The sequence below is a fragment of the Cherax quadricarinatus genome, chromosome 37 (genome assembly GCF_038502225.1).
Source record: "Cherax quadricarinatus isolate ZL_2023a chromosome 37, ASM3850222v1, whole genome shotgun sequence".
Classification (NCBI taxonomy): domain Eukaryota; kingdom Metazoa; phylum Arthropoda; class Malacostraca; order Decapoda; family Parastacidae; genus Cherax; species Cherax quadricarinatus.
The window spans coordinates 2,464,320-2,481,910 of record NC_091328.1 but is presented as its reverse complement, the minus strand read 5'-3'; the positions used below and the strand labels follow the sequence as shown (position 1 = coordinate 2,481,910).

General features: G+C 37.0%; 1 protein-coding gene across 9 annotated transcripts in view; it reads left to right on the top strand.

Moving 5' to 3' along the window:
* Nucleotides 1-17,591, top strand: part of capt (adenylyl cyclase-associated protein 1) — a 236,670-nt gene that overhangs the window by 213,168 nt on the left and 5,911 nt on the right. For 7 of the 9 annotated variants that reach the window (XM_070091785.1, XM_070091787.1, XM_070091786.1 and 4 more), the window contains 3 exons: nt 3,216-3,275; nt 8,143-8,397; nt 14,340-14,447. In XM_070091785.1, the coding sequence (XP_069947886.1) occupies nt 3,216-3,275; nt 8,143-8,397; nt 14,340-14,447 (423 nt within the window). The remainder of the gene's footprint in view (nt 1-3,215; nt 3,276-8,142; nt 8,398-14,339; nt 14,448-17,591) is intronic. The other 2 variants (XM_070091783.1, XM_070091782.1) reach the window with 1 other exon arrangement.

Here is a 17,591-nt window from a genome sequence, read left to right as displayed (position 1 = left end):
ATGGGTGTGAAGCATGGGTTTTAAATGTTGCTGTGAGGAGAAGGCTGGAGGCAGTGGAGATGTTATGCCTGAGGGCAATTTGCAGTTTGAATATCATGCAAAAAATTCATAGTTTGGAGATTAGGAGGAGATGCAGTTACTTAAAGTTAAAATGTGAGGAAATCAGCGAGAATATTTTTACAGTACTGTATGCATATAAATTGTTCAACTTGCTGAACAGAGTGGGGTTCAAACTCATGATAACATGTCCTGAAACTAGCAGTTTAATGCTATATGTCGACGTTATAGATTCATCCAACTGTGTATTTCTGTGCACATTATGAAATTTAGCATTGGCCACCACTCTGACTACAAATGCAGGTTTTTGTAGAGAAATCTCACACTAGTAACTGTGGAATGCTCATGTCCCTTCAAAGCCATTAGAAACTGTACAATTTGTTTATCACGGGAGTCGCAAGTTTTGGTCGTGTCTATGTGAGCAAGACCACCACTGGGGATGTCATATTATGTTACTGGTAAATTAATGTTTAACATGCTGGCTGTCGTCCACCTATGTAGATTGACAGGAAAAAGGAAACATTCACTATTCAGGCTAAAACGTTGTGTAGTTTTAAAAATAGGTTAGATAAATACATGAGTGGGTGTGAGTTGGACCTGACTAGCTTGTGCTGCTGGGTCTGGTGCAATGCTCCATCCTTGAGTGGAGATGATCAGACTGGGTGGGTCATTGGGCTAATCCAGGGGGGGATGGGTCATTGGTCTAATCTGGGGGGGGGGGCATTGACCTGCTCTGCATGGACCTGCTCCGCATGGGTCAGTAGGCCTGTTGCAGTGTTCCTTCTTTCTTATATTCTTATTCAATAGCTGTCTTTAACCCTTAAACTGTCCAAACAGATTTACGTTCACATGCGTAGTGCTCCAAAAGTAGATCTACGGCTTTTTTACATATTTTCAAATACAGTGGACCCTCGACCAGCGATGGCATCGATTAACGATAAATCTGACTAGCGATATATTTTATCGCAAAAATTTTGCCTCGATTAGCGCTAAAAAACTCGACCAACACTATTCGTTCCATCTGAGACGCGTCCACTTCTGGCCAGTGTTTACAAGCCAGCCAGCCACCGCGGTCACTTCCAAGCATACAATCAGAACATTTCATATTATCACAGCCTTTTTAGTGATTGCACCTGCAAAGTAAGTCACCATGGGCCCCAAGAAAGCTTCTAGTGCCAACCCTACAGCAAAAAGGGTGAGAATTACTATGGATATGAAGAAAGAGATCATTGCTAAGTATGAAAGTGGAGTGCATGTCTCCGAGCTGGCCAGGCTGTACATAAAACCCCAATCAACCATCGCTACTATTGTGGCCAAGAAAACGGCAATCAAGGAAGCTGTTCTTGCCAGAGGTGCAACTATGTTTTCGAAACTGAGATCGCAAGTGATAGAAGATGTTGAGAGACTGTTATTGGTGTGGATAAACGAAAAACAGATAGCAGGAGATAGCATCTCTCAAGCGATCATATGTGAAAAGGCTAGGAAGTTGCATGACGATTTAATTAGAAAAATGCCAGCAACTAGTGGTGATGTGAGTGAATTTAAGGCCAGCAAAGGATGGTTTGAGAGATTTAAGAATCGTAATGGCATACATAGTGTGATAAGGCATGGTGAGGCTGCCAGTTTTGACCAAAAAGCAGCTGAAAAATATGTGCAGGAATTCAAGGAGTACATAGACAGTGAAGGACTGAAACCTGAACAAGTGTTTAATGGTGACACTGATAATGTTGTGAAACACTTTAGGAATGTCATAAAGGAACGGGAGGTACAGGCCTCTATGGGCAGATATGTTGTGCGACAGAGGTCCAGTGACTCTCAAGCTGGTCCTAGTGGCATTAAAAGAAGAAGGGAAGTAACCCCTAAAAAGGACTTGCCACCTCAGGTCCTAATGGAAGGAGATTCCCCTTCTAAACACTAAGACCATCAACACACTCCCCTCTTCCCATCCCATCAATCATCACCAGATCTTCAATAAAGGTAAGCGTCATGTAACTGTGCATGTCTTCTTCAGTTTGTGTGTATTAAAATTAATATTTCATGTGTTAAAATTTTTTTTTTTCAATACTTTTGGGTGTCTTGCACGGATTAATTTGATTTCCATTATTTCTCATGGGGAAAATTAACTTGACTAACGATTATTCTGACTAACGATGAGCTCTCAGGAACGGATTAATAGCGTTAGTCGAGGGTCCACTGTAGTATAACAAAAAAAAAAGTAGATCAAGTTTTTTTACGTTTTCAAATGTAGAAAAAGAAAGAGATCTACTTTTTTTACATACTTTCAAATGTTGAAAAAACGTAGATCTACGTTTGGACAGTTTAAGGGTTAATGCAGGCACTGTACTTCCCACCTGCATGACTGAGTGTAACTAACTCTCATGTGATTATTGACCTCTGAGCTAACTGACCCAGGAGCCATCATAGTCCTTCAACCCAAAAATAGCATAATGCAGTGATAAAACATCTGATATTTTGATAATTTTTTTTTCATAATTTCCTTTTTGTGCTCACAACATGGGGTTTTACTCTGGACATATTCATTTAGTAAAACATCTTGCATTATGGCCAGAAGTGCATGGCAGGTTAGTGGCAGGGGAGGGGATGGCTGGAGCTTATACTGCTAGTTGAAGGCCATACTACAGCTACAGGTCTTTTATAGATGTTTTGGATATAGAGGAAGCTAAGCCTCCCACTGTGAACTAAAACATTTTTTTTTCTTGCAACTTATAAGATTTTACACAATTTAAATAGCGTGTTATTGAAGACAGAGATTATGAAAGTGTTGTATTGAATGCTTTTTCTTTATTATGGGAGAATTCAAGTGTTATCCAGTTTCACTTTTTTTTTTAAGTTCCTCCTTAACTAGTGTTTAAATTTAGGGGGGTAGAGCATAAACTGTTGGTTTTGTCATCAGCAAAGAGGCTTAATATGCTAGGTGGCATTTGATAAATCACTAATATAGATGAGTAAGAGAGGATGACTTTTCTGTGTTTGAAAGTGAGTTTTTTTTTTTTTTTTTAATTCTCTCCATTTATATGAGGAGGAAATAGGTTGAGATAAATGCATATATACATATTTTATTATTTAAATTCTATTTAAGGTTTTTAATATTATTGTCTGTAGAAGCAGCCATTATCCTAAGTTTCATTCTTACTTAGGTGGACCGCAACGCACCTCGCCCTCATCCCCTAAGTAAAGGGGCGCGGACATCACAAACAGTAATTTGAATACATATGTTTTGGGTGCTCAAGTATACTAGTTAATATGGGTATCATCTGCCTTACTGCTTTAGGAAAATACCCTTGTTCTCTAACTTTTTCTGTTTCTTCTGTTCCATTATACATGTAGTTTGAGACTTTTGTAAAGCCATCATGTTCACTGTAATGTTTTAAGTGCATATGGGCATTTCTGAAAACTATATTTTACATAAAATTTTGTCATTACATTACACTTTTTTCTAATTTATACTAGTATTTTTTCATTGAAATTAAATGAATTATAAATTTTACCGAGACTGTTCATCCATTGACTGATTAAAGTAATGTTAGATTTTTTACCAATTTAGTAGAAAAATGGCCAGCTTTTCACTACATGCATTGTGTGCAGTAATTGTGAGGTTCAAGAGTTTGTTGCCGAATTTTGGATTTAGTCCAGAGATTTTTATTTGTTTCCTTTTTAAAATATTTCTTATTAACTACTGTCTATTGACTTTGGGCTATCAAGTGTTATGTCTTGTTGCTTGGTAATTATAGATATCCGTGAAAATTTATACAGTTGGATGTTGAAATTTTATAAATATTTGTCATGATATTCCCTGTGCTGTATTCTGGTGAACATTTTAAAAACAATACTGTACTTTTTGTGCTTTAACTTTGGTTTGGGAATAAGTGGTACCCGTAGTTTTGGTGAGGAATGTGAACTTTATCTTTGGTGTACTTTTTCCATACTTCTATCTAACAGTAATATTAAGCTTAATTGTTACTTCATACTAACTTATCTTTGTATATACTGAACCTGTCATGTGGAATTTCCAATTAGCCATTTTTAATGTTTTGAAAAAACGACAAGTAGTTTAGTAAATATGTATTTGTTTACCCTTGATTGCCAAGGTATTATTGACATTCTCATCTAATGAAAGTCTGAAGTGGAATACAGTAAAGAAAATATAAGGAAAGAAATCAGTGTGTGTGTGTGTGTGTGTGTGTGTGTGTGTGTGTGTATTCTTCTATGCCAAAGCTAAGAAGGTTGTAAATGTTAATGTGATGCTAGTCTCATGGTAATATAGCAGGTGTTCCTTGAGTTAGAGATTGGTTGGTATCTACCACGTATCTTTGACAAAAGTACTTAGTTTAACAGCACTTAGTGGTGCTCTCCAATTTTCTCTGCCTCTACAAATGTTACCCTTTCATTGAATACTTTTTCCCATTCTATATTTCTCATGATTTCTTTACTTTTTTTTAAGGAACTGTTCTTGTTCATGCTCCCTGAGGATAAGAAAGCCCAATTTACACATCAGATTTTATGAAAAATTTTCAGTTGATATAGTATTTTAGGCATCAAGTATAGTATATAGATCAATTTACAGTTTTACATTTGTAGTCTAATTCATATCATTCCTTGGCTGTTCATGTTGTTGGTTAGAAATTTGCCTCTAATGCAATTAGTTACATGAATATGGTTTCCAAGAACTTCTTAAAAATACATTGTTTAAAAAATCAATTCACTTGCATACCATATAAAAAATGCTCCTATTTTTAACTGTTTATAGTTATTACAGAACAGTACAAGCTAAAGATTCCATTATTTTTCTGCTGGAAACTTTATATTAAAACGTGCTATATCATTTATGGTATATTGGACCAACAGTGTTATTGTTTTATTAACAGGTCTGATACCTGTGTTAATGTGTTTCTTTAATATCTTTACTCTTGTTAGATACATGGTTTAGGCTCCTTCACTAATATATACGAAAATTGATCACTATTGGTTTTGTTCAATATATGTCGATGGTAATTGTTTTTTGTCAGAATTAATCTTTGAAGTAAATCATATGTAGTGACTAAAATCTGGTATAGTGCATAAATTACTTTCATAATCTTCAAGTACTATGATTGTAATTAGGTAATTTTTTGTACATTAAGATATTAAAGCATCAGCATTTCCTACCTAGGTTGGGTGACCTATAAATATAACACTTTTTTCATCGCTCATTCTCTAGCTGTCATTCCATAAATGCATGAACATCAAAATTCACATATAACTATTCAAAGTGTGATATGCCTACCATCCTTCAGATTGCAAGCACTGTTCTTCTGTCTCAAGAACTCTTCTACTCTGTCTCAGGAATTGAACTTTGTTTAATGTCATTGGAAATATACTTTATTCACTTCCTTTAAACAAAATACCTGAAAGGGCATCTTTTGGACATCATTACAGAATGTGATTGAAAGTACTGAATTTACAAGTAGGACCCAATTTATCTACCCACATGTTAATTTTTAGTGTATATTTAATTCTCAGTGGTATGGAGTTTCATGTTTAAATATAATTTCTAGGATTGTTTTGCTTATCTAAAGACATCACATACCGTGCCTGTAATGTGTGTGTATATTCACCACATTCACAAAAGATACGGAAATTATATAATCCTCATAAGGCTGATATTGAAGGTATATTTTGTATCTATAGTATTTTCTATTTTTCATATGATTAAAAAATCTCTTAATTTGATTTTACTTGGTTTTATCATCCAGCTACTTTGTGCTCAGCTACTAAAACCTGTTTAATGATTTATGCCTCTATTTTGTGTGTAATTATTTGTTATTGCCTGGTAGGGGCTATAGGAGCAAAGAGATGTTTTTTATACATTTCCAGTGGTTGTAGTACTTGCTACTTCCTCTTAGATGTCATTTTTCTACAGTAGAATTGTAATATTTTTGCATTGTATTTTTCTAGAGTTTATTGTGGTCTCTCTCCCTGGTGGTGATTACAAAAAATATGAATTTTTCCTAGTCTTTTATGGCTGTACGCTTTAGTATATGGCCATGTTGTATTGGTTCTTTTTCTCTTTTCCCTCTTAATCAGAAAAAAAAGGTTCAGTATTTTCAATCTTTCTTTGTAATTTATTCTTTTGAGTTCTTGGAGACATTTCATAACTTGTTTTTGAATTTTTTCAATCTTACTGTACTTTTTTTTTACGTGTGAATGGCACACCATTGCTTCATATTCTAGTGTATCTAGCATAAGATGTGAGCAGTTTCATAGCCAGTGAAGCTTATTCATATATGATTTTTTTGGTGACAATCTTTTATACATAAGGTTATCTAGATATGTATATCTATGATGATTTCAATGTGTTTTCATGGAAAATATTTTCAAATGGCCTATTGTTGCTTTCTCCCATTTCCTGATTCTTCCTTATGGTTGGGTTGTTTGATTTTTAGGGATCTTATGCTCATTGTCCTTATGAGACCATATGATGAAGTGATAGGTACTCTTTTTTCCCCTCACTTATTGCATCATTGAGCCTTTTGGAAGTTTTATGTAATCATATGTTTTGTGTGCAAGGGGCTTTACATCCAGCAGGCCCGTGAGAGCATGTTAAGATAGGAGTGAGGCATATAGTTTTTGGGACTTGTTGAGCTGTTGGAGTGGAAGGAAGAGATTCAAGGAAACTGGTTAGCTGAACTTGAGTCCTGGAGGTAGAAAGTACAGTGTCTACACACTGAAGGAGGGGTGGGGATATTTGCAGTTTGTAGGGGCATCTGAGCCTGCATATTTGGTTGGAGACGGCCAGTGTGTTAAAAAAAAATAATTACATTCTTACCTCCTTTGACAGATCTGGTCTAATTAATATGTTATTGTACCCTTCTGGGCTCTTTATCCTTCATTTTATTAATAGTTCTTCCTTATTCTTTATCTGTTTGTTTTAATTTTAATGTCTTTTCAGTTCTATTTTCCAATTCTGTATTCTGCTATGTGTTTTCATTGTTGAAATCAATTAAGCTCTTGTTTTGATATCACTGATTTGTTGTCCTTCCTCTTATCAATACATTTTCTAAAAATAATGACCACATTGTTTATCATTGACCTCGTCTATCTGTTTCCTCAGTTCTTCAGTTTATTTAACTACATACACAGCTTTCCTCAATCTCTGATTTACCCGAGTTTCGCTCTTTTCTCTAATTTCTCTCTCTTACTTTTTGGCATATATGCATTTTTTACCAAATAACACCTCATGAGCTCTTTTATTGTTATCGATATTTTCATGGTGAAGGAGTAAACCAGTAGGAAGGGAAGAGCAACTGCAATTCCTTGGATCAAGAGTCCTTCACCAGCATAAAAAGTCTTTAAGGGATATTTTATTAAAGATTTAGAGAAGAGTTATAATTAAATTATGACACCTTTATTTTTACAAATTTCCTTATTTTTGGGTTGCCCTTCCTTGGTAGCTGACTAAAAAAAAACAAAAAATGAAACTTCTTTATCAGTATTGATCAGATCCATTATTTTTCTCTAATAAATTGTATACAAAAGCTACCTCTTGAGAAACTTTAAAATATGTTAATGATCCTGTTGCCTATGAAAAGCATTCATTACAGTAAAAGCTTAAAGAGGAGATATTCACTGCCTCATTTTTTATTTTGAGGATTTTAAATCCTGTGTTATATTCATTAACCAGAGAATAGAAATAATAAATAATATAGCACCTGGAATTGGTTTTACTTCAGTCTTACAATGTAAAGGTCATTTTTTCTCTATCATTTTCTGTGGTGATGGTTGTGGTGGTGGTGGCAGCAGGGATAGTGGTGGTTGTAGTGATGGTTGTGGTGGTGGTGTTGGTTGTGGGGGTGGAACCGGTGATGGTGGTATAGTTCTTATTAACACAAATAAGGATTGGTATATATTTTGTTGCAGTTATTGCTTAAAGAAAAGCATAGGTTGTCTCGTAATATTTGCTTTTGTGACAATTTTATTTTGAAAGTGGCTAAGCAAGATTGTAGACCACATTTCTAAAATTGGATAAAATTTATTTATTTATTTAGCAATTGTATCGGTGTGTTAAGCATTCATTCATTTTCCCAGGTAACAGATGACATGAAGACCCATAAGAATCCCAGTCTTCGTGAGGGTCCAAAACCATTTGTAAAGCAGTCAAGTCCACCAAATCGTGCATCTCCAGCCCGTGATGGCCCAACTGGTCGTCCCAAATTTGCACTAGAGGGCAAGAAGTGGTTTATTGAATATCAGAATGATAAACCAGATCTCATTGTCAAAGATGCCAGAATGGATCAATCTGTATACATATTTAGATGCCAGAACACTGTAGTCCAAGTAAAGGTAAATCATTGCCTTAGTTGTTCAAAAACTTAATATTCTACAATATTTTATAGGAATGCATTTAGTGTTTGTATTAAGGTTTTATGTAGGTCATTATTTTAAGAGTGAGAACAGTGTACACACATTAATTGTGATGTAATCAGCAAGGTACTGTAAATGATATATACTTCTTGTCTGCAGTCAAGCTAAGGCTGGGTAATCATGTAGACACCTTACTCTTGGTTAGAGGTACCTGACAAGCCCTTGGCTTCCTGTGCTAAGCTGTTGCACTTTTTGGATAAAAAGCAGGCCCACCATAATAATGCAGATATATGGATGGTATGAGTGTAGTGAATGCAGAATCAAAGGTAGTGAATCACTGTCAAAACCGGTTAGCTGGATTTGAGTCCTGGAAATGGGAAGTAAAATGCCTGCACTTTAAAGGAGGGATTTGGGATATTGGCAGTTTGGAGGGACTTCTAAACTGTCGTATCTGAGTGCCTCTGCAAAGACAGAGCTACAGGGATATTGGGAAATATTTCTTAGCCTAAAGAGTGATAAAGAAATGAAATGAGCTAACAAATGGCAGTGTTTAACAATAGGTATAACAGGGCTAATTTACTGAATGCGACCAAAAGTTTAGGGTAATTACAGTATCGATCATTTCAAGGAAAGTTACCTTGGTGCTGGCAAAGCTCTTGTTCCATGGAACTGGATGTATCCTCTTCTTAGATTAAACCTTAATGTCTCCCATTCTCCATGTGCTATATGATGCCTATGGGTTCAGCCCCTTTCATCCCTCTGATAAAGTAACTACTGTACAGGAGGGCCCTGCTTGTACAGCAGGTTAGGCTCCAGGCTACTGCCGGAAACCGAACATCGACATTTGTTTCCACTTATAAATGTCAGATAATAAGTTTACACTAACATATATTAACCCTTAAACGGTCCAAGCAAATCGACGTTCAAATTCGTAGTGCTACAAAAGTAGATCTACTTTTTTTTAACATTTCAAATGTAACAAAAAAAAAATGTAGATAAATTTTTTTTACACGTTTTCAAATGTAAAACAAAAAAGAAGATCTACATTTTTTTACATACTTTCAGATGTTGAAAAAACGTATATATACGTTTGGACAATTTAAGGGTTAAGTTAGCAATAGAACAAGGCATTAAAAACAATAAAAAGTAAAATACACACACAGTACACTCATTACTTACCTCAATATATTTGTAGTCTTAATGTAGGGTGATAAGTGAATAGTGTTTATTGTAAGAAGTTAGGTGTAGTAGGCATGGCAGCCAGCCGGGCCACCCCACCCACATGTAATATACTTTGACATTTAACCCTTAAATGGTTCAAACGTATATATACGTTTTTTCAACATCTGAAAGTATGTAAAAAAAATGTAGATCTTCTTTTTTTGTTTTACATTTGAAAATGTGTAAAAAAAACTTTTATCTACATTTTTTTTTATATTTGAAAATATGTAAAAAAAAAGTAGATCTACTGTTGTAGCACTACGAATTTGAACGTCGATCTGTTTGGACCGTTTAAGGGTTAAAGAGCCCTAGAGCAATAAAATGCATTTAATGTACACTCATTACTTAATTTATTTGTAGTCTTAATATAGGATGCAAGGTGAATAGGAGGGTAGGTAGGTATCAAAGTGTGGTGGGTATTGTAGTCCATCTGGCCACCCACCCACACATTATATATTAGGTATTTAAAGTACCCTAGAGTGATAAAAATGCATATACAGTACACTCATTACTTACCTTAAATTATTTGTAGTCTTAATGTAGGGTGAGAGGTGAGTAAACGAGATTAAACAAATAAACAAGAGAGAGAGAGAGAGAATGAGTACATGAGAGAGTAATAGGTTCGCAAATTTTGTAAACAAAGCGTCTAAACACGTATGGTTTTAGTTCACTCCCGCAAGCCAACTGGAAAAAATCTCATATTTTATGTTAATTTATTCTACTGTGGGTATATTTATCATGTTTATATGTTACGTAGCATGTGTATTATATAATTTTGAAAAAAATATCATGGATTAACCAAAATGTCTATGGTAATGTTGTATATGACATTTAATGTGCCTCAGAGTGATTATTATTGTGTTATCATCATTATTAATATGGCATCTTCAAGACTAATAAGACATTCTTATTGATTTTAATGTGTACCTGCATGCCAGCACAGTGTGTAAGTTTACTTAGGTACAGGTACACACAAGTATAATTATCAGAGTATATGTATCAGATTATGTATTGGTGGATAAAAGGTTGATGGGTAGGCTCCAGGATGTACATGTTTATAGAGGGGCAACTGATATATCGGATCATTATTTAGTTGTAGCTACAGTCAGAGTAAGAGGTAGATGGGAAAAGAGGAAGGTGGCAACAACAAGTAAGAGGGAGGTGAAAGTGTATAAACTAAGGGAGGAGGAAGTTTCGGGGGAGATATAAGCCACTGTTGGCAGAAAGGTGGGCTAGTGCAAAGATGAGTAGTGGGGGGGTTGAAGAGGGTTGGAATAGTTTTAAAAATGCAGTATTAGAATGTGGGGCAGAAGATTGTGGTTATAGGAGGGTGGGGGCAGGTGGAAAGAGGAGCGATTGGTGGAATGATGAAGTAAAGGGTGTGATAAAAGAGAAAAAGTTAGCTTATGAGAGGTTTTTACAAAGCAGAAGTGTTATAAGAAAAGCATAGTATATGGACAGTAAAAGAAAGGTGAAGAGAGTGGTGAGAGAGTGCAAAAGGAGAGCAGATGATAGAGTGGGAGAGGCACTGTCAAGAAATTTTAATGAAAATAAGAAAAAAATTTGGAGTGAGTTAAACAAGTTAAGAAAGCCTAGGGAAAGTATGGATTTGTCAGTTAAAAATAGAGTAGGGGAGTTAGTAGATGGGGAGAGGGAGGTATTAGGTAGATGGCGAGAATATTTTGAGGAACTTTTAAATGTTGAGGAAGAAAAGGAGGTGGTAATTTCATGCACTGGTCAGGGAGGTATACCATCTTTTAGGAGTGAAGAAGAGCAGAATGTAAGTGTGGGGGAGGTACGTGAGGCATTACGTAGAATGAAAGGGGGTAAAGCAGCTGGAACTGATGGGATCATGACAGAAATGTTAAAAGCAGGGGAGGATATAGTGTTGGAGTGGTTGGTACTTTTGTTTAATAAATGTATGAAAGAGGGGAAGGTACCTAGGGATTGGCGGAGAGCATGTATAGTCCCTTTATATAAAGGGAAAGGGGACAAAAGAGATTGTAAAAATTATAGAGGAATAAGTTTATTGAGTATACCAGGAAAAGTGTACGGTAGGGTTATAATTGAAAGAATTAGAGGTAAGACAGAAAGTAGGATTGCGGATGAGCAAGGAGGTTTCAGAGTGGGTAGGGGATGTGTAGATCAAGTGTTTACATTGAAGCATATATGTGAACAGTATTTAGATAAAGGTAGGGAAGTTTTTATTGCATTTATGGATTTAGAAAAGGCATATGATAGAGTGGATAGGGGAGCAATGTGGCAGATGTTGCAAGTATATGGAATAGGTGGTAAGTTACTAAATGCTGTAAAGAGTTTTTATGAGGATAGTGAGGCTCAGGTTAGGGTGTGTAGAAGAGAGGGAGACTACTTCCCGGTAAAAGTAGGTCTTAGACAGGGATGTGTAATGTCACCATGGTTGTTTAATATATTTATAGATGGGGTTGTAAAAGAAGTAAATGCTAGGGTGTTCGGGAGAGGGGTGGGATTAAATTATGGGGAATCAAATTCAAAATGGGAATTAACACAGTTACTTTTTGCTGATGATACTGTGCTTATGGGAGATTCTAAAGAAAATTTGCAAAGGTTAGTGGATGAGTTTGGGAATGTGTGTAAAGGTAGAAAGTTGAAAGTGAACATAGAAAAGAGTAAGGTGATGAGGGTATCAAATGATTTAGATAAAGAAAAATTGGATATCAAACTGGGGAGGAGGAGTATGGAAGAAGTAAATGTTTTCAGATACTTGGGAGTTGACGTGTCGGCGGATGGATTTATGAAGGATGAGGTTAATCATAAAATTGATGAGGGAAAAAAGGCGAGTGGTTCATTGAGGTATATGTGGAGTCAAAAAACGTTATCTATGGAGGCAAAGAAGGGAATGTATGAAAGTATAGTAGTACCAACACTCTTATATGGGTGTGAAGCTTGGGTGGTAAATGCAGCAGCGAGGAGACGGTTGGAGGCAGTGGAGATGTCCTGTCTAAGGGAAATGTGTGGTGTAAATATTATGCAGAAAATTCGGAGTGTGGAAATTAGGAAAAGGTGGAGTTAATAAAAGTATTAGTCAGAGGGCAGAAGAGGGGTTGTTGAGGTGGTTTGGTCATTTAGAGAGAATGGATCAAAGTAGAATGACATGGAAAGCATATAAATCTATAGGGGAAGGAAGGCGAGGTAGGGGTCGTCCTCGAAAGGGTTGAGAGAGGGGGTAAAGGAGGTTTTGTGGGCAAGGGGCTTGGACTTCCAGCAAGCGTGCGTGAGCGTGTTAGATAGGAGTGAATGGAGACGAATGGTACTTGGGACTTGATGATCTGTTGGAGTGTGAGCAGGGTAATATTTAGTGAAGGGATTCAGGGAAACCGGTTATTTTCATATAGTCGGACTTGAGTCCTGGAAATGGGAAGTACAATGCCTGCACTTTAAAGGAGGGGTTTGGGATATTGGCAGTTTGGAGGGATATGTTGTGTATCTTTATACGTATATGCTTCTAAACTGTTGTATTCTGAGCCCCTCTGCAAAAACAGTGATTATGTGTGAGTGTGGTGAAAGTGTTGAATGATGATGAAAGCATTTTCTTTTTGGGGATTTTCTTTCTTTTTTGGGTCACCCTGCCTCGGTGGGAGACGGCCAACTTGTTGAAAAAAAAAAAAATGTATCAGTGGGATACGGCCGGTTTGTTGAAAGAAGAAGATATGAAATATGAAATAACTTTAAAACACTTGAAATTTTGGAAAGTTTCCAAACATAATGGAGGGACGCGGTGCTCACGGAGAATGTAAACAAATCGGGTGGTGCATGCCATATTAGAAAGATAGGAAGCTGTATAGAGAGTTTTGGTCATAATTTGAAATCACCGTATTAGCAGAATGCTGTAAGGTGAAATGCCGTAAAGTGGGGCCCTACTGTATTTACAATATTATATACTAAATTAGCAATAGAACTAGGCATAAAAACAGTAAAAAAAAAATAAAATGTACATACAGTACACTCATTACTTACAATATTTGTAGTCTTAATGTAGGGTGAGAGATGAGTAGTATTTATTATAGGAAGTCGGATGGTGTGGTAGTCCGCCTGACTACCACACTTCTCAGTTATGTTAATTTGTACATACATACTATGTATGTATTTTGTTAATGATATGATGTATGTTTCTTATATAATTTTGAAAAAATTTATAGATGGATTAATGAAAATGCCTATAATAACGTAATACACGATATTTAAAGGGCCCCAGAGCTGCTATTATTAGTAGTATTCTTATTGTATCTTCAACACCAGTGATTCTAATGTACCTGCATGCTAGCACAGTGTGTAAGTTTATTTAGGTACAGGTACACATAAGCTTGAAATATTGCAAAGTTTCCAGACATAATCAAGAGCCGTATAAGCAAATTTTTGGGTATAATTTGAAATGTCTGTATTAGCAAAATGCTGTAAAGCGGGCCCCACTTGTATAGGTGAATATTGAAATAATTTTTTCTACTTTCCATTGTATTTATTTTATTAGTGATAAGTACTATTCCCTTGATGGAGAGCTCCTCACCAGCATCAAGACACCTTCCCTGAGGGGACTCTCCATTGTTAAACCCTGAAGAGAACCTGTACAGTTTTCATTAATTTGGCATAATTTGTATTAGAAATTGCTGTCAGTGCATGGGTTCTGTATGTTCAGTATAAATTCTTTATATTGTTCCCAACAGGGAAAGGTAAATTCTGTCATCCTAGATTCCTGCAAGAAGTCATCAGTAGTATTTGACAACCTCGTGTCTTCAGCAGAAGTTGTTAATTGCCAATCCTGTCAAGTTCAGGTAAGAATATTTTTTTTTTTAACTGAGATGTATATAATAAGTGTAAGAGTAAGACTACTTATATCACACCTTTTCATGTATTTTTTACTTTTAACCCCTTCAGGGTCCAAGGCCAAAATCTGAAGTGGTGCTCCAGTGTCCAAGAAATTTTTTTTTTTTTAAAAGTATTTTTTCTTACAGAATTAAAGAGCATATTTTTGTGAAGGTAATAAGTAAAAAAAAAAAAAATAATTCTGATCAGTACTTACCGAGATACAGTGCCAAGAAGTTTGTCGAAAATGATGTGGTGGCGGCAACATCGACGAATTCCACATACGCGCATTACATTATTTTGTGGTTTTTGTTGTTTTTTCTTTTCTTTTCCAATTTTTTCTATTCCTACTAACATTTGGGGCCTGAGAGACCAATACTGTATATAATGTATATATATAAACTCACTGTATTGAACACAATAACCGCACTAAAGTTATTATCATATTATTGTTTACCACTGTTGTTTATTACAATAAACATGCACAAATCTTGTATAATACTAATGTTCTATCATATATTTACATATTTACAATCACTGGATATGGTTTTAGAACTGCTGGAGCTTGTGGAACTCCTTGAAACAAGGCACCATGCACAGAGGCACCTTACACAGAGGCACCTTACATTCCTCACACATAAACCGAGTGTCTTTGCATCTTTGTTGCCGTCTTTTTGTTTGTGCACAGACGATGCATCTCTTCTGAGCAAATTTCTTCTGAGTTGAAGGAAGTTGTATTATGAAATGATCACCTTCCCTCCTCAAACGCTTGAGTATATCCTGAGGAATTCGAGGACCATGTTGTATAGCAGGTGTTGTTACCTGGTACTTCATTATGAGTTGTCTGACAACAGACAAACAAAATTCACCATACGGTGGTCTGTTGCCAGTCCTTATTTGGTACATATTATATGCATTGAGCATTGAAATGTCCATGAGATGGAAGAAAAGTTTCATGTACCACTTGTAACTCTTACGAACACAGTCAACAAAACCAATCTGCATGTCACATTTGTCAACCAAGCTCATGTTTTGTGTATAATCAATCACTGTCACTGGTTTTCGAATACGTTCATTAGTCACTCGATCAACTTTGCCACTGTCTTGCATTTCATTACGGTGAATGGTTGTCAACAATGTGACATCTCGTTTGTCATGCCACCGTAATGCCATGATGTCATTGGCAGTAAACACCTGCACGTCATCACCACGAGCACCTGCGTTGAGCCTGGGCATATGTTTACGATTAGAACGCACTGTGCCACACACATCTGTCTTGTTCACTCGCATGAAATCACTGAGTAATGGGCTTGTGTACCAGTTATCGGTATATAATGTATGCCCCTTACCAAGATAAGGTGCCATCATGTTTCTCACTACGTCACCTGAGATACCCAATAACATCTTGGTATCTTTCAATGTTTTACTACCCGTGTATACAACAATATCCAACACCAGGCCACTGTCACAATCACAGAGTACAAACAGTTTTATACCAAAGCGTTTCCTCTTGCTCGGTATATACTGCTTGAATGACAGTCTACCTTTGAACAAAATCTAAGACTCGTCAATTACAAGATTCTTGAATGGATAAAAGTATATGCTGAACTTTTGTTTGAGATACATGAAAACATTTCTAATCTTGTATAACCTGTCACTTCTGTCAGGCCTGGTTTTGTCAGAGAAGTGCAACATACGTAAGAGTAAGATAAACCTGTTCACTGGTATGATTTCACTGAAGACCGGGGTAGAAATTAGCCGATCTGTGGACCAGTATGCTTTTATATTATGCTTATAGACGTGAGGCATAAGCATTATTGTTGCAAAAAGCAAATACATTTCTGCAACAGTCGTCTCTTTCCACCTGTGTAGTCTTGACTGTGGTGATAAGATCGTATTTGCCATGGTGTACTCAAAATACTTATTACTTTCCCTGACAATAATTTCCATCAATGGCTGGTCAAAGAATAATTCAAAGAATTCAGTTCATTGGCCGTGGTTCCAAGGGGACAAGTAGGTAGAATTCCACTTTGAGAATCATCAAAGTGGTGAGGCTTGGGAACAAAATTGGGATTTTGCTGCCAATCCCACATACGGTTTGCTGGTGGATACTGGACATCATAGGCTGGTTGTGCGGGTGGTTGTGGTTGTGGTGGGCTGGTGGCTGGCGCTCCGCTTTGTCCTTGAACTGACGAGTCAGCAGCGTGGGTCCCAGCGTGGCCTGGTGAGTCACGCATGGCGGTGCCACTACCATCACCACTAACACCATCCACTGATGCCTGTGGTCTATCCATGCCAAGTGTAGCCACATCATCCTCACTATCACTACCTAAAACTGGTGTTGGGCCACGGGATGTACTCCGTCCCCTGGGCACAGCATAGGGCACACTACCCGAGCGCATGCGGCGGCGAACATACCGACGCTTCACTGGTGAATATGATTCCCCACTATCACTACTCGATTGATCGTCGAGCGCAATAAAATCACAGTCCACGTCACTATCATCATCATTACTGAAGTCAGAGGCCTGGCCACGCGAAAATATTAGTTTTCTCTTGCGATGAGGAACAACCGACCGTGAGTCACGAGTGCCCACACCAGAGGTAGAAGGTTGAGGATCGTCAGGGTTTTCTGCACTATTATCGATATCCTGGTCATTCTTTTCGGTCACTAACTGATCAAAGCCGTAGAATTCGTCTTCATTTCCACTTCCATCAGTGTCAGAACTATCAGATAGGAAGAGGAGAGTCCCAATTTTCCGGGGAGTGAGAGCTGACTTGCGACGAGGCATGGTGAACAAGGGTAACTGAGCCGGCGTTCCCACAATGCTATGCTGGCGCCTAGATTTTTTGTTTATGGCGCACACCCACCACGCAGACCCGTTCTCTCACATGTAGGCCCATGAGTGTTTTCGCACTAAATTTGACGGCGCTAGAATTTTGGCGTAGGTCTACGGTTTGGACACAACGTAAAGCCGTTGATCTACGGGACGGACCCTGAAAGGGTTAATGGTGGAGACTACTGTTGGTAGACATTTCAGAGGTCATGTCATGATTAATTTTGCTATACAAAGGATTGTACTAAATGATAGTCTATAGTACATTAAAGGCTC